Below are 23,405 nucleotides of genomic sequence, written 5' to 3'. Positions count from 1 at the left end.
CTTTTTGGTTAACGCAGGAGTCCTGTGTTCTGGATGCAGGGAGGACATTTCCATAGGATTTCTGGCAGTGCCATAAAGTTGTTGTGTTCTAGTTGATGCCCTTCTCTGTGTGACATGACTGGGGTTGTAGGCAGAAAGTCATGAACCAATGGCCTTTGCTTTAGGCTTTGTCTGCATGTGGGAGTTGTTCTTTTGAGTGGTGCGGTCTCTGCCGCTAGTTGGGTTAAGGCTGAATTTCTGTCTGTTGGGCATGGAAGAGCCAGGTTTTTAAATCGTTCCTGAATTGCAGGAGGTCCTGCAGAGTGTGCACTTCCCTTGATAGCATGTTCCAGATTTTTGCAACCAATGTTGAAAAGGAAGACACTCTGTGCATTTCTTTGCAGAATCTTCTTTTTTCTAAATGTATGTTGTTTATTGATATTAGGTTTTGGAGTGGTTGGTAATGTTAAATCTTGCTTTAAAGAAAGTCTGCTTCTTGTCCATGAAGGACTCTGTGGGCGATAGAGAGGGCTTTAAAGTCGATTTCTTTTTTATTAGTAGCCATTGCAGTGCTCTAATAGCTGGTGTTATGTTTTGTCCTGTTGAGTCTGAGTAGTAGTCTGTTTGCTGTTTATTGGATCTGTTTAGTTTCTTTATGAGGCAGTCTAGCATATGTAGGTAGATGCAGTTTGCATAGTCATTCTTGAAAGAATCGGAGCTACAACAGCAGTGCTCTGTGTAGGAAAGAGGTGGGTCATAGCCCATCTGATGGAGCATAGGTTGTAGAAACACTTCTTGACTATCACATTGATGATCCAGCATGAGTACAATGTCGACTAGTATGCCAAGATTACTGATCGCTTTACGTGGTCTGGGGCAGTTAGCTGTTTCCAGTGGCCATGGTAGTGTGCAGCATCCTGATTTTTCTTTTGTTATAAATCAAAGGTACAATATACTTTTCAACTCTTACTAAGCAAATGTATTTCGATGTTTTGTGGCGGATAGAGGTGGGGGCAGCTTCATCTTGTGCAGAAGAAATAGGGCTATGGGAATGATGGCGTTTCTGAACGAATGCCTCTGGCCATAGTGAACGTAATATGTCAGAGTGCCAACTAATTGGGCTGGCAAACAAAAGCAAAGTGTTTTTATTTACAGATTGTGAGTTCCTTACATCAAGTGTGAGATGATCAGGAATTCCTAACTTGTTAGTTGGTCACATTAGTTTGCATGCTAACAACTTAATTTTATTTTTCTTTATTTTCATGCAAATTCAACTTATTTTCAAAATTCAGATCAACTCCATAAAAGCAGTGTCAAAACAGACACTGTTAATTAACATATTTAGATAAAAGGAAAACAATTTTTCGTTTAATTATATGGATAAATATGATGTTAAAAAATCCACCCAGTGAAAATTAAAAATGTCATTACCTACAAGTAGTAAAACAAGTACTTTTGTCATTGATTACACAAACCCTGGGTCACAATGGTCTGCGGGAGAGACCTTTGCATATCTCGTCCCTGTACATAGCCAGGTAGACAAATGTTACTTTTGTTGCCAGCTGCTCACCAATTTAAACTTGAGCTATAAAGCCTCAGTTAAACGCATGTCTTGCCAATGGGCAGAGCTAAACGATACGGTAAATCTTATTATAGAATTGCTGGGCTACAAGTATGAGAACGGGAAGAGCTGAAAGAAGAAGATCTTTACACTTAACACTGGTAACGCAAGGGCTCCAATACAGCCAAGGAATTTCGGTTTCCAAAACCAGGGAAATACAAGATTGCTGGCTTTACGATCGCAAAAACCCAATGTGCAATGTACAAAAGTGACATTGTGGTTAACAAAAGCCACTATCAAACGTAACTTTCAGATTGTGACCTCTTGCGAGTCAGAAGAGGATGGAAACTATGCATTCACCCCTTCCTTGTATCTTGCTGAGGAAAACATCAGTTCTGTGCATGTGGTTGCTATGCATTGAATAGTTACAGACCGACATGTGCTTTAGATAAATACTTGAAAAGTGAAAGTGTTCTGTGGTGACTGCTTGTCTGTTGCTTCAAAGCAGTGATCGTTCAAAATCTGTTTCACTATGCAATCCTTGGGTTTATATTTTGACACATGTACCTTTGAGGGAAAGGATCTCAATGCAGCGTCATTTTCAATGCAAAAGCCGGAATGGAGTTCGACTGTCCCTTGAAAGTCCCGGGCTCCACATTCACTGTTGAGCTCAAGGAGGCAGCCTCGTCACTCACGCGGCTGTCGTGTGCCTATGAGCCTCTTGCACACAGCCCCTTTTCCCTGCCACGCGGGGCAAAGGTCTTCCAGTGTCACACACAGTTCTGACCAGAGATCTGTTTCCAAGCATCACTCAAAGGGCAGTATTTTCAAATCTACACTGGCAACGTAGTGTGCTGCTTTGGAGGGTTTGGTTCAGGATATATGACCTGTTTATTTCAGCAATCTCCAGTTCTCTTGGTCAGATGTGCATAGTGCATACATTCATAATTTTTAGTGGTAGTATCCATGACGCGATTGGCTGGCAAAGTAATGATATGTTAGTGGATTGTCTGGCTTTCTTTCGACTGAGCTACAAAAAGAGCAACTGTTTGCCTGTGTTCTGCCACCTAATGTCCACTAGACCATACAGCACTGTGGCCTATTAACCACTGACCTTTTTGCTAAAAAGCAATTTGGCTAAAGGTTATCTCCTTATGTTGGTCACTGCTAACCATGCCAGCTAATGGCCTGGCGGGTAACAAGCAATTGTTAGCCCAATATGACAGAAATTCAGTAGAACAAACAATTGGAAACAACGAAGAAATTGTGTTGGGAACCATGGGGGAATATAATGGCTGCCTTGTGTCTCCCAACAGATATAATAAAATATAATAGAATATGCTATTTATAATGCGCTTAATACCCTGAGCCCCTGAGCTATCCTCCCAAGACAAATGGGGACTTTCACATCAGCCACTGGTAACACTGGTAAAAGCATTCAGATGTTAGGTGTAGAGCAGTGGGTTCCTTCGGTCACAGTTGGCTAGGCAGTCTGGAGGGAAGGTTGTGGCTAAAAACACTAGGCCTATTTAATGGGCCACTGAATCAGTTTCTAATATTTAGGCTTGCAATCTTTACCAGTCCTAGCCCTGATATGCTTTGTTGTGTATTACCAACTAGTTCCCTTTCTGAATGCTGCAACCTCCTACTGTGATATCAGGAAAACGATTCTGGTATTAATAATCAACTGTTATGACCATACAGCCAAGAGCTCCATCATTTTCTCTTCCTTTTTGGGTTGCTGTGGGGTGAGGGCAAAGGGCCTTGGTATCTTGCATGCTGTATTTAGTCCCCTAATCCATCCACTCTACACCCTCTGCAATGTTGGTTCATAGTTCATAAGGGGTTTGTAGAAATAATGCCATGGGGGAGAGGGGCATACACAACATACAATTACAGATGGGTCGTTTTCACTTACAGCGTGCATTCTAGTAATACTATCTTTAGTCTGACGTGTACTGTGCCCATGGTCCTTCACGCGTTGAGGTCCCTCAGATTGTTTCTGACATGAGGTTGCATGATGTGATAAAGCAGAAACACATCTATGCGCCTTCGACTCTAGAAGGGGAGGAGTGGTGGGCGCATGTAAATCTAAGCAGATACAAGCATCAGATATACGATTACGGTGAATAATGTATCCTTCTGTGGCTTGTGGATCTGCTTTGATTACATGCTCTGCATAGATTAACGAGCGGTATCTGGAGAAGGAGGTGGTATGTGAGAAGGTATAGCGGCAAATAGATGTTTTAGAACTGCATGTCCCACTTGTGTATCTGCTTTAGAGTGAGTGTCAATAAAATAATGCTGTGTGAAGGTATGAATGGAATGGAACTCCATGTAGCAGCCTTGCAAATAGCGTCTAGAGGGACGTTTGCAATGAAGGCTAAGTTAGCTCCGGTACCTCTGGTAGAGTGAGCTCTGGGCGTGAAGGGTAAAACTCTTTTTTACAGGGAATAGCAGAGCTGTATGCACCTGACTATCCATTTGGAGATGGTCTTCTTTGATATGGGCAAACAAAGGGGGGTCTGGGAATCTCTCTACCAGCACGAACACAGCCCAATGACCTGTTCTTGGGTGAATAACCCCTGGGAGAGACTCTACCAAGTCTTTAGCTCACTGTCCTTTTCAAAGAGAAGAAATTTCCCCGCATATCAGCCTTTGTCCTGCCCAGGGGCAGTCCAGCGCCGAAATGCTAGGCAATTCTCCTCTGAACAAGAGTACCATCAGTAACCCCATACACGTGTTTCAGCCTTGTTGGGCATCATCAGTGAGGTGAAACTGTTGCCTCTCTAAGAACAGTGAACAAGGGGTCCACGTCTGGATTGCCCTGTTAACTTAGGGTGAAACCCAAAGTTAATGTATGCAAACAAAGGGGGGTCTGGGAATCTCTCTACCAGCACGAACACAGCCCAATGACCTGTTCTTGGGTGAATAACCCCTGGGAGAGACTCTACCAAGTCTTTAGCTCACTGTCCTTTTCAAAGAGAAGAAATTTCCCCGCATATCAGCCTTTGTCCTGCCCAGGGGCAGTCCAGCGCCGAAATGCTAGGCAATTCTCCTCTGAACAAGAGTACCATCAGTAACCCCATACACGTGTTTCAGCCTTGTTGGGCATCATCAGTGAGGTGAAACTGTTGCCTCTCTAAGAACAGTGAACAAGGGGTCCACGTCTGGATTGCCCTGTTAACTTAGGGTGAAACCCAAAGTTAATGTATGCAAACAAAGGGGGGTCTGGGAATCTCTCTACCAGCACGAACACAGCCCAATGACCTGTTCATTTGATATGGGATTGCCCTCTCTCCCAGGTGCTATAGAAACAAAGACTTGGTCTGTTTTCCTTAGGGGTTTAGTTTTGTTCACATAGTATAATACTGCTCTCCGTACATCAAGTGTATAGAGGCTGCTTTCAGCTGAGTAAGATGAATTTTGAAAGAAGGTAGGAAGTTCTATGGATTGATTAACATGGAACTTTGAAATTAACTTAGGTGAAAACCTAGGATGTGTTCTGAGGACAACTTTGTCTTTGTGGATTATGAAGAAAGGGGTGGCCTTGTGCCTAGGCTGAAATGGTGGACCCATGAATTTTGAGAGCACAGTATTAAGATTCCAACATAGAGGAGGGTTAGCGATGGGAGGGTAAAGCCTCTCTACCCCTTCCATTAATGCTTTATTGACAGGAACTTTCCACCAGGACACTTTGTTCTGTGAAGTGGTGTAAGCTGACAGAGCCGTCAGGCGTACTTTGATGGAATTGAATACTGGGCCGGAGTCTAGTAGGTACAGCATGGTATGTAGAATGTTAGCAGGGTAACATTTGATTGGGTTTATGTTTTGGGACCTGCACCATATCACAAATCTCTTCCACTTGTTGCAATAGCAATGCCTGGTGGTTGTATTTATTTTTGTATTTTATTTATTTATATAGCGCACCTGGCCGGGCGCATCACTTAAGTTACATAACAGATAAAACAGGCAAACAAGTGGGATAATATACAGAGGTGGAGTAGGCGAGATTTACAGTCATGTACAGGAGAACTATTAGGTAATCGTAGAAAAGAGCTAACTGTTAAACAACTATTATACACATATATACATAATAAGCTTTATCCAGTAGGAAGGGAGCAGTGATTTGGTAGTGACAGACGGGTCAGTTAATACTGGGGCAGGTCTTGGACAGATAACCAAGCTTTAGCCTTACTCTAGAAAGCAAGGAACGAGGGTTCAGCTCTGAGAGGGTTAGGAAGCGAGTTCCAAAGTTTTGCAGCCAGAACTGGGAAGCTGACTCCACCTGATCTTTGTAGCTTGAAGCGAGGTATAGAGAGGCAATTGACCTGTGCGGATCTGTGGGGTCTGTTGGTGGTGTGGTAAGCAAATCTACAAGCCAAGTAGCTGGTTGCTTGGTTGGCAAGGCATTTGTGCGTCAAAGCAAGTGTTTTGAGTGAGACTCTTTGTGATACAGGTAGCCAGCATTAGCTTTGTCTGGTATCGGATATGTGGTGGTTCCTAGGGATATTTAGTGCGGCTCTGATGGCATTATTTTGGATAATTTGTAGCTTGTTGAGATTGCATTGGTTAGTGCCTAGATAGAGGGCATTACAGTAATCGACCGTAATCGACTTTGGACATAACCAAAGTCCTAGCCAGGGTAGTGCAATTAGCTGGTGTGAGGAAAGGTCGACAGGATGTAATGAGCTTGCAGGTGTAAGCGGCGGCCAAGGACACTGCGTTAGTTTGTCTAGAGAGGGAAAGGGTGAAATAGAGATATATGCCTATCGTTTTGGTGTAATTTGTAACTTTAATGGTGTTGCCATCGATGATAAAGGATTTAAAGGACGGGTTTAATTTGTTAAGTTTCTGATGAGAGCCCAGAATGAGAAGCTCTGTCTTTTCGTCATTGAGACAGAATTCATGTTGAGCCATCCAGGCTTGGATGACTTGGTAAATAGTATTTACAGCTAGAGAGTCGGCTGTGTGATCCCCTTAGATGAGGATGAGTATCTGGGTGTCACCTGCGTAATTCGTGTAGTTGACAACCAGATAATCAAGAATATTGAACAGTGGTTTCGTAAACATGTTATATAGTGTAGGGGAAACACACAATCCTTGTGATACCCCGCAAGGAACTGGTGAGGGTTCTGCAGAGGCAGCAGGGAAAATACCCTCATGGATCTATTTTCCAGGAATGAGCTGATTCAGGCAGTGGCTTTGTCGGAGAAGTGGGCAGCTAGTTTGAGGTATCTACAGAGAATTTGGTGATTTACCAGGTCAAATGCTGCTGATAAATCAAGGAGGAGTAAAAGGGCCAGCTTGTCCTTATCTTTGGGTTTCCGTGCCTCTTTTAGGACATCCATACACCGTTGTGGAAGATTCAAGAGGCCAAACTCTGACTTCAGGAGCCAGGCTACCAAGTTCATAGATTGAGGACAAGGGTGGAGAGATGCTCCCTAGTGTTGTGTTAGCATGTTGTAAGGGCACAGGAGATTGATCGGGTTGCACATCGCCAGTTTGAGCAGATGTGAAAACCAAGGTTGTCTCGCCCAAATAGGAGAAGCCAGGATTAGATTAGCTTGTTCCTGGTGCATCTTGTGTACTATCCTGCTCAGGAGGGGTGTCAGAGGAAAAGGGGAAGCACATTTATCCACAGGGTGTTCCCCTTGCACCCTTCTTGGGGAAACCTGGACGCAAAGTCTGGGCATTGTGCGTTTAGGCTTGTGGAGAAGAAGTCTAATGGCAGATGACCCCCTTGGGAGAAGATTCCATCTACGATATCGCTGTTGAGTTGCCACTCATGTTCTTCTGGTAGAGGGTATCTGCTTAGAGTGTCTGCCAGAGCATTGAGTTCCCCTGGAACGTGTTGAGAGGTTAGGAACATGTTCCGCTTGAGTGGCCACTTCAACATCCTTTGGGATAGCCTGGACAGACTTAGAGAGTGTGTGCCTCCCTGCTTGTACATGTAGAAAATGGCAGTGGTGCTGTCTGTGAGGACTTGCAATTTCTGCCCTGGAAGATTTTGCTGAAAGGCTCGAAGAGCCTGGAGAACTGCCACATGTTCTAGGAAGTTGATGTGTTTTTGGGCTATAGCACATGTCCACTGACCGTGGGCTGTGTGGTGGAGGAAGTGAGCACCCCATCCGGCGAATGAGGCATCTGTAGTTGGTACCGCTTGTGTTGGTGGAATGCGAAAGGGTTTTCCTTTTAGCAGGTTGTCCCCTTTTCCGACATTAACACTTTCTTTCACCGTGACATACAACAAACTAAGACAAGAGCCGTTTACCTGACATGTCCCAATACATGGGTCAGGCAGAGTCAGGCAATTGATAGTAACCACGCAAACCTGACTGCCCTTTGCAAAGAGGATCCGAGCCCGGCGGAGGGAGATCCTAGGGGCGAAGAGCAATCGCCCAAGGTGCAAGACTACCAAAGGAACTTTTGTTTGTTTGTTGTTTTGATTCAGCAGGTCTTCTAAGGCAAGAGACTTTGTAGAAAAGGGACTTGGCCCCTGTAGGCTCTAGTATCATTGAATGGAATTGTGAGCCTCGTGCTGGAGAGGCCCAGGAGTGTGCTGTGCTCAGGAGTTCCACGTTTTCCTATGCTTACAACGTGGGGAAGGGAGACCCAGCCATATTGGCTTGTCATTTGGTGAACACTTACTTCATTTCTGGTGAACATTATTCCACACTCTTATTTAACTTAGTGGTAAGGATTGGCAATAGGTTATTCAGTAGAGGCCCTTTTTATTTGACAAGATGCTACTAGGACAGCCTTATGTTTATTTGATGGTTGTAGCTTTCTCTCATTTTAACTCTAGGTTTAGATTAGGCATTTTTCTCCCCCAATCGTACAGTTTAAAAAACACCCTTGAACTGTGATCACTTGTGTCTGTTTTTACTGTTGCCAACATGAGATCCTTACAAAGCGCATTGCTTTGCGTACAGTAATCTAGCGACCAGCCTTGTAGAGGTACTTTCAACAACATTTTATGTACTCTCTCTTTTGACAGGAAAGCCAGTTCTTCTTTTGTCTTTAAAATGTCTCCCAGAAATTGTTTTATATGGCTGAGAACTAGACTTCATTTTTTCTCGTTGATGGAGAAACCCAAATGGAAAAGAAGCTTTATCTTTCTTTAGGTGTTTTGTCTTCAAATTTGAGGAAACTCCACCGTGAATAGCCAGTCATCCAGATAAGGGTACACAGGGATTGGCTCTCTTCGGAGGTGTGCTGCCACTACTGCAAGCACCTTTGTGAATACACTTGGGGCTTAGGCAATGCCGAAGGGGAGCACCTTGAAATGGTAGTGAACTGCCGCTATCTTCAATCGCAGGTTTTTCCTGTGCACAGGGAGCATTGAAATATGAAAGTATGCATCTTTCATATCCAATGCTGCCATGTAATCCTCCCGTTTTAAGAGGGGATTACCTCTTGAAGTGTAGTCATGCGAAACATTTGAGATTTGACATATTTGTTCGCAGGGTGCAGATCTAGTAGTCGGTGCATTGACTGGTCTTTCTTTGGCACAAGGAAGTACATTGAATAAATACCCTTGTTTACCTGATTTGCTGGGACGATCTCTATGGCGTCCTTTTCCAGCAGAGTCTTTACTTTTTCCAATAGTATGCACTGCTCTTCTGGCATCATCTTTCTGTGTCTTGGTAGGCGGTTGGGTGGTTTTTGCAAAAGTTCAATGCAATACCCACCCGCTGCAGTGGACAACACCCACTTGTCTGACGTGATCCCCTCCCATGCGTGGGTGAAGTGTAAGATTCAACCTCCTACTGGAGTCGCATGGGAGGGGACCAGTAGAAGTGCATCATTGCTTGGGAGGTGTGGAGCCTCTCCCAGGTTAGGTGCTGCCTCTTCCTCTGTTTCTTTTATTTCCTTTTTGAAAACCAGAAGAGGAAGATTGTCCTTGTGAGGGGCCCCAAGTTGAAGACTGTCCGCCCTTATTGTATCCAGAAGAGCGTTGAGATCCCTGACACCTAAACCTTCTGGAGTTTGACGTAGGGTTTGTTGGTTAGCTGGCCAAGGGATTTAAGAGTATCATACTCATACTTTGCGCTCTTGAGGGCATCTTTGATGGCCTTGCTGAAGAGGACATTTGGTTCCACAGGCATGTTAAGGAGGGTGGCTTGTGTCACAAATTTACCGGCGTCTGACTTCCTGGCCGCTGGATTCGGAATGAGCTGGTGGCATTGGGAGGTCAGGTGCCAATAAATTATTCCGAGTCTGGCGGCAACCTGCCGGTAGCACCGGCAGGGTTACCGCCAGACTCAGAATGAGGCCCCTTGCCTCCTTGTGCCTCTTGGGTGTCAATACTGAAACGTTGGCCAGCCTTCAGCAGCAGTTCGTTGTACTGGAGCTGATTATCTACAGGCAAATCGGCAACAGGCTGAACCTGGTGGTTAGCCGACTGAATGACATAGATGTCGTCATCGTCGTCATTGTAGTACTGGCCCTGACTGTATTGATTTCACTGGTCTCCTTGAGAGCCGGGGTCTTGCGACCCTGAGGCATCAATGGCATTCAAGTCCTGAGAGGCTCTTGATAAATAGATGTGGAGGGGCCTAGGGCAGAAGTGCTTGGCTGTGGGTCAAGATGTGGCTTTTTGGGAGGGGGTTGCTGTTTTGAAGCCCCTGACTGGGAGGCATCTCTTTGAGACGTAAATTCTTCCGGGTGCCTATCCATGAAGTCAACAAAGCATGACATCCTTTTCATAACTTTGTTAAATTGTTCAGGGGTCCACTCATAGTTTGGTGGGAAACCTGAACAGGGTAGGGGTGGTATGGGAGGGTGTCTGCTCTTTGTGTTGGATTGCCTCTCTGAGAGTATCTGCAGAGGAAGAGGAACCCCTAACCTGGGATTTCAAGGTCTTGAGAGAAAGACGTCAAAGATTTTGCTTTTTTCTGTGTTTTCATCTTTAAAAGAGTAGCAGGGACATGTTTTTTAATAAGTTCCTGCAATTTCGGCGTATGTTTGGGGGATGTCAATGCGCCTTTTGCTGCCAGTTAGTCAGCGTGCGAAAGGAGCGCTTTTTTATGCGTGGTGTCTAAACTGACCTTTAAGGCCAGTATTGGAGGCCTGTCATGAGGAGAAGGTATAAGCGATGGCCCAAAAGGACTGGGAAGATCTAAAGGCTTTTTCCGCGGACTCCACTGGGCCTTCATCAGGTGGTGATTTTGTCAAAGTTCGGCCATGGGGGTTTGTGCTTGGTGTGTTTGGATGTGTCTGATATAGCCGCCGGGTGTTGTCTCCGTCACAGAGCCGCGGGCCTGCTTAATGGAGTCGGAGGAGCGCATATGGGGTTCTGACATACCCCGGTCGCCTTCGGCGTCACTAGAGACATCGATGCTGCCCTCGCTGGATTCCCCATCATGTCGATGGAAGCTTTGGCCTGCATGGCGTGGACGGGCCAAGGTTTGGTCTGGCGGTAGTTTTTGGATGGAAAAGTTTGCAGGATTTGCAAAGCTTTTCTGGGTGGTCCCTAGGGAGACAGTAATTGCACACTTGTTGCGTGTCCTTCGACGGGAACTTCCTATGGCAAGTAGGGCAACATTTAAAAGGTATTGTTTCCATAACAAATGTAAAGGGCAGTTTGGCGACAAAAGGGAAATATGGGTGGCAGAATATGCATTCTCTAAAAGGAGAAGATATATGAGACCTCCCATCGCTCTCCCTTCTGTAAGGGCCGAGGCTCGAAGAGGCCTGTAAAGGCTATGGGCCTCATCACGACCTCGGCGGTAACCCTTAAATCCGGCGGTAGCGCTATTACCGCCGGATTTAAGGGTCTGCCGAATCAGGGCCTCGGCGGATTTCAACCCAGCTCTGAGCTGGTGTGAAATCCGCCGAGAATTCGCGCTCATACCGCCGGCGGGAAATCCGCCGGCGGTATGAGCGCGAAATTTCCCCATTGAGCCCAATGGGGAATGGGGCATTCCCGAATGGGCTCAATGGGGAATGCGGACTTCCAAGTCCGCCCAACTTGTGATCCCGTGCTATTAGCGCCGGGGGCTATGGCGGTCGCGCTAATAGCCCCCGCGCTAATAGCGCTGGCGTTACCGCCGAGGTTGTGAACAGGCCCTATGTCTGGTCATCGAGTCAGTCAGGCGTTGTCGAGGATGGAGCTGTTAACTAGTCAAAGGCATTAGCCTAGAAAGGAACTCAGCAACTTGCGACCGACCACGACGGCAGAAAGAAACAATCTGAGGGACCTCAAAGCATGAAGGACCATGGGTACAGTACACGTCACACTAGGGATAGTATTACTAACACGCCCTGTCAACGTTCATTTTTGACTTTCGCGAACAAATCTTGTAATACTCCGTGACTACCACTAGATGTTCTGACATGCAGAGCATGCAGAGCATGTGATCTAAGCAGATCCACAAGCCTCAGAAATAAATATATTAAATGGTATGGCAGATTTTGGTTTGTCAAGCATTACATATTATTAATGATTCTTTGTCAGGCCATTTCCCCTACTATAACAGAGAAGAATTCCTCTAGCAAGATGTTTCAGTCTATGCTGAATAATTTAAATCTAAAAATAGAATGCTTTCCTACGCATAAAATGTTTAAGGAAGATGTGATGACAGAATTGGGAAGTTTCGATACAGTGGACTACCTAAAGTTACTTGTAGATAAAATTCCAGAAAAGGAGTATGTTAAAAAACGTAAGGAGGAGAGCAGGTTATAACCGTAATTGTGTTGGTTGCATAGTGATTTAGGCACTGCAAGAGGCTAATGTAAAAATGATTTATTAACAACAGAGGCATCCAAGCAGCGCAGTTACCACTAACCAAGGGCTGCTGGGTGTACCTTTAGTTTAAGAGCTGTCATTCCACAAAAACACTGCACACTCTAATGAGCTACAAACGACGGGTAATGAAAGCAACTGGGGCATCAATCATGGGGAAGACAAAGGAATGCAAAATGATTTGTCATTTTTAAAGCGCTTGCGCCAAAGCTCTGTACATAGAACATTTACATACAATTATTATCATCCAACCCGAAGTTTGTACTCATTTGTCAACCTCGTAAGGACGAAAGGGCTGAATTGGTCTTCCTGGGATTTTAACCTGTAACCAGTGGCCGAAGTGTACGAAAAGAAGTAGAGGAGCAATGTTCTCTGCTGGTCTGCCCTGCTCCCCACAAACCCCATCCCTGCGCCCCCTCCCACACACAATCCAAACCCCCCCAAACAAACACACCTGCTCTTTATGGGAATATTAGTGCAGTGCACTGAAGTGCAAGCTTCAACTTCTTCCTACACTTTTATTTTAAAACTAAACCGTTCTAGAGCGGTTTGTTTTTAAAATAAAAGTATAGGAACAGTGAAACTTAAAATTAAAAAGTATGGGAGCACCGCTCCCGACCGCTCCCGCCCACTTCAACGTTTGCCTGTAACCTGTAGATCACACATTAGATTGCAGCAGTAAGCACTCAACCCATTGAGCTATCTTACTGGCTCTAGCAATGCACAAAGTATATGGATGCAGAACATGACTGATTAGGCAACTCCTCTTTATGAAGTTTAGATTCAGTCAATTACCTATGCTTAAAATTATTGGCGAATAGAAGGATAACCAATTGTCGCATATTGGTCCATTTGTCATGTGATGAGCGAATCTGAAACCTTAAACCATCTGATACAATAATACCTGTCGAACATAGAACGTGATCTCCCAATCTAAAGCAAAGACGATTACTGACTGAACCATTTAACTGGGCAAAATTCTGAGCGGTAAATGGACAGAGGTAACAAAAGACATAAAAGTGAAGTATGGGTATTCTAGCTAGCCGTAGAGTAGGACGTTCATGTCACTATAAATTTGCTGTATGACAACATTTTATTTGTTTTGAACACTAACATAGATGAGAAAATTGAAAAAGTAGCACTGAAATATAGTGTTGGAATGTGTGCTTTTTATGAGTATTATTATAATACGTTCATTGTTTTAATTCATATTACAACGTGGTTTTCTGTTTTGTTATCAGAACTGCCTCAATATGACCTATGGTATTAACTTGGTCCTGATAACTTGAACAAGTCATGTAGAGGACGAGTTCTTCCTAATAATGTACCACTCTGCTGGTCATATATGCACAGCAGAGCAGGCTATTAATGGAAAGAAGGAAGGACACAACCGGAACACCGCTGGCTGCAAAAAAAGACCACAAATTAGAAACACACAACACAGTTAATTGACTGTTCAACAGAATAGGGCAATAGAGCTCACCTCTATGTATCAAGAGCTGTCTTTAAAGTACTGATAGCTTGGAGCGGTGAAGGCCAGTAATCCTTCCTAAACATAAAAACCCTAGAATGAGTGTCAATTACATAGTCAGACACGGAACCCAAAATCTAGTTTAAATGTTCCTTACCCGTGTGATGGAAATGTCTTGGAATGGTTAATCCTCCCTGTGTTAGGGAAATGTCCTGGTATGAAGCACCTCGAAGTCCATCAAGTCCCATCAATCCAAAAAGGAACCTATTCCCGACGGCACGAGTACGCCTTATGAAGATGATAGAACCAAGTCTCTAGTCCAGGTAAGCAGGGTCCTCGATGAGTTAGTTCCAGAGAAATATGTTTTTTCCGGGTGAGCAGTAACAAACAGAGATGAAAGTAATTAGCAGTTCGTGGAGGCAACAAAGATGGAGTTGCGGGGGGGTTGGCAGCGCCGAAGATCAAACGTAATCAGTAGCAATCCTTTAACGTAGCGGAGGTCAGAACCTTGGGAGCAGTGCCGGCGAACAAACTAAGGCAGTAGCAATCCTTGTAACGTAGCAGGGGTCAAAAACCGTGGGAGCAGAGCCAGAGACCAAATGACGGCAGTGGCAATCGTTGTAACGTAGCGGGGGTCAAAAACCGTGGGAGCGGAGCCGGAGACCTAACGAAGGCAGTAGCAACGCATGTAGAGTAGCAGAAGTCAACCGGTACGAAATATCAACAAGGCAGAAGGATTAGACTTAACAGGTCCATAACACAAGCCAAAGGGTCGGAATCCAAAATGATCAAGAAACAAGAACAAGAAACACACAAGCTTGATGAAACTTATTCAGGAGGGAAGTGCGTTGTATCAGGGCTGTATTTAACCAATGGAGGTATTCAACAGCCGTGAGGCACACTTACGGGGCTTCCTGCATTGACGCGTTGCATTCCAGTGTTTCCCTAGCAACCCCCAGCTGGAACGCAATGCAAACTTCCTGGCTAATGTTTTGGTTGGGAACCAGGATGCGGAGCCAAAGGGGGGAGGAGCTCTACTTCTACGTGAATGCGAAGGAAGCACAGGAAGCGAGTGCCAAGGCTGGTGTGTCCTGACAGTTTCCTCCCCCAAAGGAGTCCTCACCCCTCAAGCGGCCAAAAAATGGGACATCAGAACTGGGGCATGTATGTTACTAGCAGGCTCCCAGGTGCGTTCCTCTGGTCCATAACCCTTCCAGTCGATGAGGAACTGGCGCACCCCCCTCCTCACCCTAGTGTCGAGAATGGCCTGGACCTCATATTCATCAGAGCCCTGGACAATTAGGGGACATGGGCGAATGGGCAGCCTGGTATTTGGGGCTAAAGGTTTTACTAAAGAAACATGGAACATCGGATGTATCTTCCATCGGGCCGGTATGTCCAAACAGACTGCAGCAGGATTGATCAGGTCGAGAATAGCATAAGTACCAACAAACTTTGGTGGTAAAGATCGACGACAACGGAGGGTACGTGAAGACAACCAGACCTTCTTCCCCACCTGGTAGACTGGGGCTGGCTGCCGGTGCTTGTCAGCAAATTATTTAATACGGTCACGTGCCTCCGTAAGCTGGCGTTTGACTGAGTGATGCACATCATCAAGGTCATGAAGACATGATTGAGTGGCCGGGCTGTCAGTGGAGGTGATTGCTTCCAACGGAAGAGAGCGGGGATGTTGACCGTACAAAGCAAAGAACGGTGTCGTAGCCGTGGCTGTGTGCAATGAATATTTGTAGGCAAACTCAGCCATAGTCAGGACCGAATACCATGTTTCCTGGAGCTGTAATGTCAAACAGCGCAGGTACTGCTCCAACGTGGCATTCAGTCTCTCCATCTTCCCATCGGTTTGTGGGTGGTATGCACTAGAGTACCGTTCCTCAATTCCTAGAGCAGAAGTGAGCGGCCTCCAAAAACGTGAGATAAACTAAAGCCCCCTGTCAGTGATAATAATGTCAGGAAGGCCAAAGAAGCGGAACACATGGTGCAAAAACAAATTAGCCAACTGAAGAGCAGATGGGAGGCCTCTGCACGGAATAAAGAGAGCCATTTTAGTGAAGTAATCGATAACTACCCATATAGTATCAAAACCGTTCACTGTCGGAAGTTCCACAATAAAATCCATAGAGAGCATCACCCATGGACGTTCCGGGACCGGTAAGGGCTGCAGAAGGCCCAGAGTCTTAGACTTAGCCATTCTGCTTTGTGCACAAACGGCACATAAGGATAGGTACTGACTCACGTCTTTATACATTGATGGCCACCAACACCAGCGCTTTAGGAGGTCAAGAGTTTTTCTCCTGCCAGGATGTGCAGCTAAAGAAGAATCGTGGCATCATTGGAGGGCAATATGCCTGGTACATACAGTGGGAATGTAAACCTTTCCTTGAATGTAAGGGAGACCTTGTACTACGTCCATATTGAACTCTGTTAATTCTGGTGGAGTGGACAGAACCCACTCCTGTACTAAGGTCTTCAGTAGGAGCTATAATGTGCAGGCACACAGTACCTGTTGGGTAGCAATAATGCTATGTCAGAAGAATGGGTGTCTGTGGGACCATGAATACGGGAAAGAGCATCCGGTTTGGAGTGTAGATGGCCTGGCCAGTAGGTGATCATGAAATTAAACATGGTAAAAAACTTGTGCCACCTCGCATGACAGGCAGTGGTACACTTCACTGACTGTAAGGCCAAAAGATTATGATGGTCCGTAAATACCTGAACAGGAAGTAAGGTACCCAATAAATGATGACGCCAAACCGTAAAGGCATCACGAATTGCAAGAAGTTTGCGTTCAGTTATTGTATAGTTCTTTTCATATTGAGATAACTTACGCGAATGATAGGCTATAGGATGCAGAAACCCTGTATCCGTACACTGTTGAGATAGGATTGCCCCAACAGCCGTGTCCGAGGCATCTGCCTCGACGTAAAAGGATGAGGCAGGATCGGGGTGTTGCAAGACCGGAGCTGACGTGAATGCTTATTTTAGTTTATCGAAAGCCTGTTGGCCCCTTGGTTCCACAGGAACTCCCGCTTACAACTGGTAAGAGATGTAAGCGGGGTGGCAATGGCTGAAAAAGACTTAATGTAGCATCGATAGAAATTGGCAAAACCAAGAAATGATTGGAAGGCTTTGCGGTTGGTGGGAATCGGCCAATCTAATACTGCGCAAACTTTAGATTGGCTCATTTGTACACCTTGATCAGTGATTTCGTAGCCCAAGAATTCAACCTGTTTGGTCTGGAATTTACACTTCTCTAGTTTGGCATAGAGATGTTTTTCTCGTAGTCGTTGTAAAACCGCTTTAACGTGTTGTACATGGGTGTCATAGGACGGTGAATATATCAGCATGTCATCGAGGTAGACTATTACAAATTGGTCCAGCATGTCTCTGAAAGTATTGTTCATGAAACTCTGAAATGTAGCCGGAGCATTGCAGCGTTCGAACGGCGTGACTAAATATTCATAGAGCCCGTACTTAGTCTTAAAAGCAGTCTTCCATTCGTCTCCTTCACGTATACGAACAAGATTATAGGCCCCTCGCAAATCCAACTTGGTGAATATGACTGAGGACCCTAATTGGTTGAGGAGTACGGAGATGAGTGGAATGGGATATTGATTTCGAACTGTAATGGCATTCAGTTCTCTATAATCGATACATGGCCTCAGGTCCCACTCCTCCTTTGGAACAAAAAATAAATAGGACGCTGCTGGCGATCTTGATGGCCGGAGGAAACCAGTCTGTACCGACTTATCTATATACTCTTTCAAAACCAGATCCTCTTTCTGAGTGAGGGAATATACCCAACCAGATGGTATCTTGGCTCCTGGTACCAATTCAATGTGACAATCGTAGGGGCGATGGGGGGGAAGGATATCTGCGCCTCCTTTATCAAAGACATCCCTAAATTCAGAATACTCCTCGGGTAACATCACAGGGGTAAGAGCACCAATAATGCTAGCCGAGTCCAAAATGGATCTACAGCGACTTAGTTCTTGATGCAGTGACATCTGACAGTGCTTACTACAATGAGATGAGCGGAATTCCACTATCCCCGATTTCCATTCCACCAAAGGATTATGTAAGCGAAGCCAAGGAAGACCCAAAATAAGCCGGTATTGTGGTGCCATGATTAAATCAAACGTGATGGATTCACTGTGGCATCTGTTGACGGTCATATTTAAATCAATGGTTTGTTCAGTGACCAAACCTGAAAGAAGAGTAGTAACATCGGCTGCATTCACTAATTCCGGACAAGGTTTGGGGACCAGTTGGATCTCCCTTTCAACAGCAAACGTAGATTCAACGTAATTGCCTGTGGCACCGGAATCAATAATAGCCTCAGCCGTCCACTCGCTACCAGAAGAAGTAGAGAAAATAATGGCAATAGAATAGGGGCTGGAGGTACAGGAGTCAAGAGATGATGGGCCGGGCAATTGGACTCCACTCATTGCCGGGCTTTGGTATTTCCCTGCTTCTTACCAGGTCTCTTTGGGCATGAATGCAGGAAATGCTCAGCTGAACCACAGTAAAAACATAAGTTGTATTTCCTTCTATGTTCCCTTTCATCAGCCGATAGAGGACCACGTAGGGCCCCAATCTGCATAGGTTCCCCGTTCTCTGTGGATGGAACTGAGAGAGTCAAAGGAAGCGATGGAGTTCCCTTTTCTTCCCCTTTGCTTTCAGTCTTACGGGAGTCAATCTGTAAAACAAGGTCGAGTAATTCAGAAAAGGATGTTGGGACCACAGGCTCCGGAGACAGGGTGTCTTTCAGATCATCCGGAAGGCCCTTATAAAACAGGGCAGCCCTTTTTTCTTCCGGCCAGCCAGTCTCTGACGCCAGTTGATGAAATTTAGCTACATAGGATAATAAGGGAGTCTTCCCCTGCTGGAGGTTCAAGAGCTCCAAGTCCGTGGTCTGTGTTCTGTAGCGGGTGTCAAACACGCATCCCAACGCAGTGATTAGAGCGTCAGTCATACAATAAATGACTGCCTTGCTCCGACAGAGGATTGGCCCATATGGCGGCTGTACCTGCCAAATACAATAGCACAAAAGCAGCCTTAGTCGTGGAATCAGGGAACGAGGCAGGCCGACACAAGAAGTGTAGACAGCACTGATAGATAAAGGTCCGAAAAGTTTTCGGATCCCCCATAAAGTGCTCCGGAGGAACTAACAGAAACTGGGCCACCATATACACTAGGCCCGAATCCTGCCGAGGCGTGGAGGAACTGGGACCAGCAACCGAGGCTGTGGCCATAGGTTGTGACACCGGAGCGTGCAAGCCAGACTGTAACTGTGTAATCTGGTGTTGTGTGGCTGCATGGGTCGCGACCATGTCAGTTCTGAGGTCAGCCACTAATTGGGCTAATGCCACTAGGGGCTCGGTTGTGTGCATAATGGGGCTTCTGAATTTGTTAGAACTGCCTCAATAAGACCTATGATATTAACTTGGTCCTGATAACTTGAACAAGTTGTGTAGAGGACAAGTTCTTCCTAATAATGTACCACTCTGCTGGTCATATATGCACAGCAGAACAGTCTATTAATGGAAAGAAGGAAGGACACAACCGGAACACTGCTGGCTGCAAATAAAGACCACAAATTAGAAATACACAACACAGTTAATTGACTGTTCAACAGAATAGGGCAAGAGAGCTCACCTCTATGTATCAAGAGCTGTCTTTAAAGTACTGATATCTTGGAGAGGTGAAGGCCAGTAATCCTTCCTAAACGTAAAAACCCTAGAGTGAGTGTCAATTACATAGTCAGACACGGAACCCAAAATCTAGTTTAAATGTTCCTTACCCGTGTGATGGAAATGTCTTTTAATGGTTAATTCTTCCTGTGTTATGGAAATGTCCTGGTATGGTGAAGCACCCCGAAGTTCAAGTCCCAACAATCCAAAGAGGAAACTATTCCCGACGGCACGAGTACTCCTTATGAAGGTGATAGAACCAAGTTTCTAGTCCAGGTAAGCAGGGTCCTCGATAAATTAATTCCAGAGAAATATGTTTTTTTCCGTACGAGCAGTAACAAACAGAGATGAAAGTAATTAGCAGTTTGTGGAGGCAACGAAGATGGAGCTGCAAGGGGGGGGGGGTTTGGCAGTGCCAAAGATCAAACGTAATCAGTAGCAATCCTTTAATGTAGCGGAGGTGAGAACCTTGGGAGCAGCGCCGGCGAACAAACTAAGGCAGTAGCAATCCTTGCAACGTAGCGGGGGTCAAAAACTGTGGGAGCCGAGCCGGAGACCAAACTAAGGCAGTAGCAATGCGTGTAGAGTAGCAAAAATCAACCGGTACGAAATATGAACAAGGCAGAAGGATTAGACTTAACAGGTCCGTAACACAAGCCAAAGGGTCGGAATCCAAAAGTATCAAGAAACGCACAAGCTTGATGAAACTTATTCAGAAGCGAAGTGCGTTGTATCAGGGCTGTATTTAACCAATGGAGGTATTCGATAGCCGTGAGGCACACTTCTGGGGCTTCCTGCATTTACACGTTGCGTTCCAGCGTTTCCCAAGCAAACCCCAGCTGGAACGCAACGCAAACTTCCTGGCTAATGTTTTGGTTGGGAACCAGGACGCGGACCAAAAGGGGAGAGGATCTCTCCTTCTGCGTGAATGCGAGGGAAGCACAGGAAGCGAGCGCTGAGGCTGGTGTGTCCTGACATTTGTATACGAAAGGTTATGACTTTAATGATAAATGTGAGCTTTTTATGATGTAAGATTTTTATAAACCACGTAACACAAGATACATTTATAAAATAAGATGGAATTAAAATGATTATATTCATATCTGTGTAAAAAGAGCATCTTGGGAACTGCTGCTGCTCTTACTTAGTAAACCGAAAGTCATATGTTCCAAACTGGACATTTTATGTTATGAATCGTTATTTGAGCACTAATAAGCATCTCACGGCTTGCCAGATGTAACCACTGAACACTCAAGTGCAATATAGATGCCCTGTCTGTGGCAGTGGATAGAGCCATGAATTCGAGCTGTCCTTAGGGAGAACGGGGCTGGTGGAGCTCCTGTCTCATCGTAGTGACGTGGACAAGAGTACAGCATCCGTGTGCTCCTTCTGCCCTGGCAAACTCTCTGGCTTCACTGCCATATAATGCATTTCCATACTGATGTTAACAGAGTTTAAAGTGTTTTACTTGAAGCCAATGACTAAATGTGTTAAACCCACCAAGTACCCGCTAAGCACGACATAGACTAATAACAGCAGTTATGAACCCTCTAACTCCTTGCCAGGATTTTTTCACGTATTGGATTTGGATTCTCAGGGACAAACAGATGGTAAACATGCAAAATACACACTTTGAACATGTCTAAAACCACAATATTTTATAACGATATTCAGCAATATGGAAACATATTTTCCATTAAACATATAAATTAGTTGGAGATGTGTTCTATAATTACTTTGTATGACTATTCGTGACTGCTTATGTTTGAGGATGCGCTGTGATTTTCCATGTGTGATGGGTCTGTAACAGCCTCAGTTGATGGGAGCTCTGTGCCTGCCTTTGTGTTTCTGCTTCATGATTACACCTGCGTGTGACTACCTGTATTTGATTGATCTATACTGCATGTCTCTGGTCTCTCCAGTTCAGACATGAGCTGAGCCATGCACGACCGATGTCGAACAGGCATCAGAGATTATTCACTGACCTCTAATGTACACATCTTTTCTCTTTTAGTAACTACCTTGTCTTCAGCGATGGGGTCAATGACACCCAGCAGAACATCAGGAAGCGGGGGCATCCCAATGCTAAATTCCATCCCTTCAGTCACACCACCTCCTCACAACAGCACAAACCCAAGTCCCCAAAGCAGCAGTCATTCTGCCATCAGCTTGTCAGGGCTGAATCCCAACACGGGGTAAGTAGAAAGTGCACCTGCTCCTAGAGCATCACATCATGAGGGGGAAGACAAATGGCCTCATGTTGTTGAGGTTGCTCTCTGGGCAGATTGGCCTTGTGTGGAATACTTCTACTTGGCTTCTCACAAAAACACAGAGCTAAACCTCCTGCACAAGCAGAAAGCATGCCACGTGTGCTCATGCACCGATACATACACGCCACCCATAGCACATGCCACGGCCACCCGCAGACCCACCTTCAAATGCCACCCACATAACACCTCCCATACAAGCACTTCTACACCATGAAAGGGAGCCATGCTTCCATATCACACTGGAGCCTGTTCTCCTACACCAAACCACTCCATCCTTTCCAGCACACAGATCCAGAAACATCAGAGCAGCACAGACCTGGCTTACAACTCCAGCAATGAACCAAGCTTCAAGAACTTCATTGAACCGGGCTAGATAACCTAGCTATTAGAAACTGATGTCAATTGGGCTCTTATAGAATGAACCTAATTTAACACAATTTACCCAAACCCAATGTAGCGTTGGCACTTTGCAAAGCTATGTATTTATCTTGTTTTCCCAAGGACTGTTCTCTATGGCTACTTTTCCATACACACAATGGATGGCGCCCCTTGCTTCTGCCCCGTTTCCACTTTTGAATCCACTCAGCAGACAGTGCATCGTGGGCTTTGCTACATCTTTACTTTTCAGAGCTCCTCATTAGATAAGGAGTTTTGGGTGCTACTCTCTATCTCAACCTCTCCATGCACACACATTGTGGGGCCTCCCAGGCTCCGCTGTCTGTGTTAATTTGATGCACATCATTTAGTGAGTCCTCTGTGTGCTGCGCTCTGTCTTGACCATGCACAGTATGGATAGGACCTTTTGGGCTTTATCCTTAGTGTCCATTGGTGCTCCAGAGTTATTTCTGGCTTTTTTCTGATCACCCCACTGCTCTTCTATCTGTCTTGACTGTCGCCTGCTTTGATTTTTCCAGAAGCACAATGCTAGGGGTGAACTCTGCCCTCATGGCCAACAATCCTCTGGCCACAATACAAGGTGGGTGCAAAATACTTCACACGCCATGCCGTCTGTTCAACCCATATTTCCACATGCTTCTGATGTTTGTGTGCTACCACGAGACTCAGCATGAGAGACAAGGCAACTTGGCACACTCCAGTTTGAGTGTGGGCTCCATCACTCTGTCCCTTCCATTTCATACACATCTATCTGAACGCTTGAACTCCTTGATCACCCATGCCTTGTGTCCAGTTTCACCAGCACATGCAAACTAATTAGTCCCACTGGTTTAGGTTTGTAACACGATTGGGATAGGAAATGCAGGGGATGGCAACTCATGGTGGCATAATGGATAATTAGGGCAGTTTAACAAGTGGGGGTGGGAGTATGGGAGAGCGGAGAAAAGCAAGTGGGTTCTCCGTAAGAAATGCAACATAAAGAGTTAATCTAAACACGATCACTAAACAGTGTCAACCACAACTATGAGGGATAGGATAGTCACATAATAGGGTGGGTTACTATACCTGAATGGTGCATGCCTTGAAAGGATAATGTGAGCACACTGCAGTGTGTCAACCTGTCTGAATGGACCACGCGTGTTAGGGAGAAGCTGGTTCCCGGGTAGAGTTAGGGCACTGCCTCTTTATAGAGCATGCACAGAAGGATAAGCCCAGGATCCCAACTAGTTTGGTTACTGTATCTATGTAGTGAAGAATTGGTAGATAG

The 23,405-nt window shown here is 45.4% G+C and overlaps 1 protein-coding gene across 5 annotated transcripts in view; it reads left to right on the top strand.

Moving 5' to 3' along the window:
• Positions 1-23,405, top strand: part of POU2F2 (POU class 2 homeobox 2) — a 673,952-nt gene that overhangs the window by 636,191 nt on the left and 14,356 nt on the right. For 4 of the 5 annotated variants that reach the window (XM_069640944.1, XM_069640945.1, XM_069640943.1 and 1 more), the window contains 2 exons: positions 21,487-21,667; positions 22,657-22,718. In XM_069640944.1, the coding sequence (XP_069497045.1) occupies positions 21,487-21,667; positions 22,657-22,718 (243 nt within the window). The remainder of the gene's footprint in view (positions 1-21,486; positions 21,668-22,656; positions 22,719-23,405) is intronic. The other variant, XM_069640946.1, reaches the window with a different exon arrangement.

Source organism: Ambystoma mexicanum, chromosome 1q (assembly GCF_040938575.1).
Source record: "Ambystoma mexicanum isolate Mex_15411 chromosome 1q, UKY_AmexF1_1, whole genome shotgun sequence".
NCBI lineage: Eukaryota > Metazoa > Chordata > Amphibia > Caudata > Ambystomatidae > Ambystoma > Ambystoma mexicanum.
Note: the sequence above shows the minus strand (reverse complement) of the source record. Positions and strands in the feature narration are given on the sequence as shown.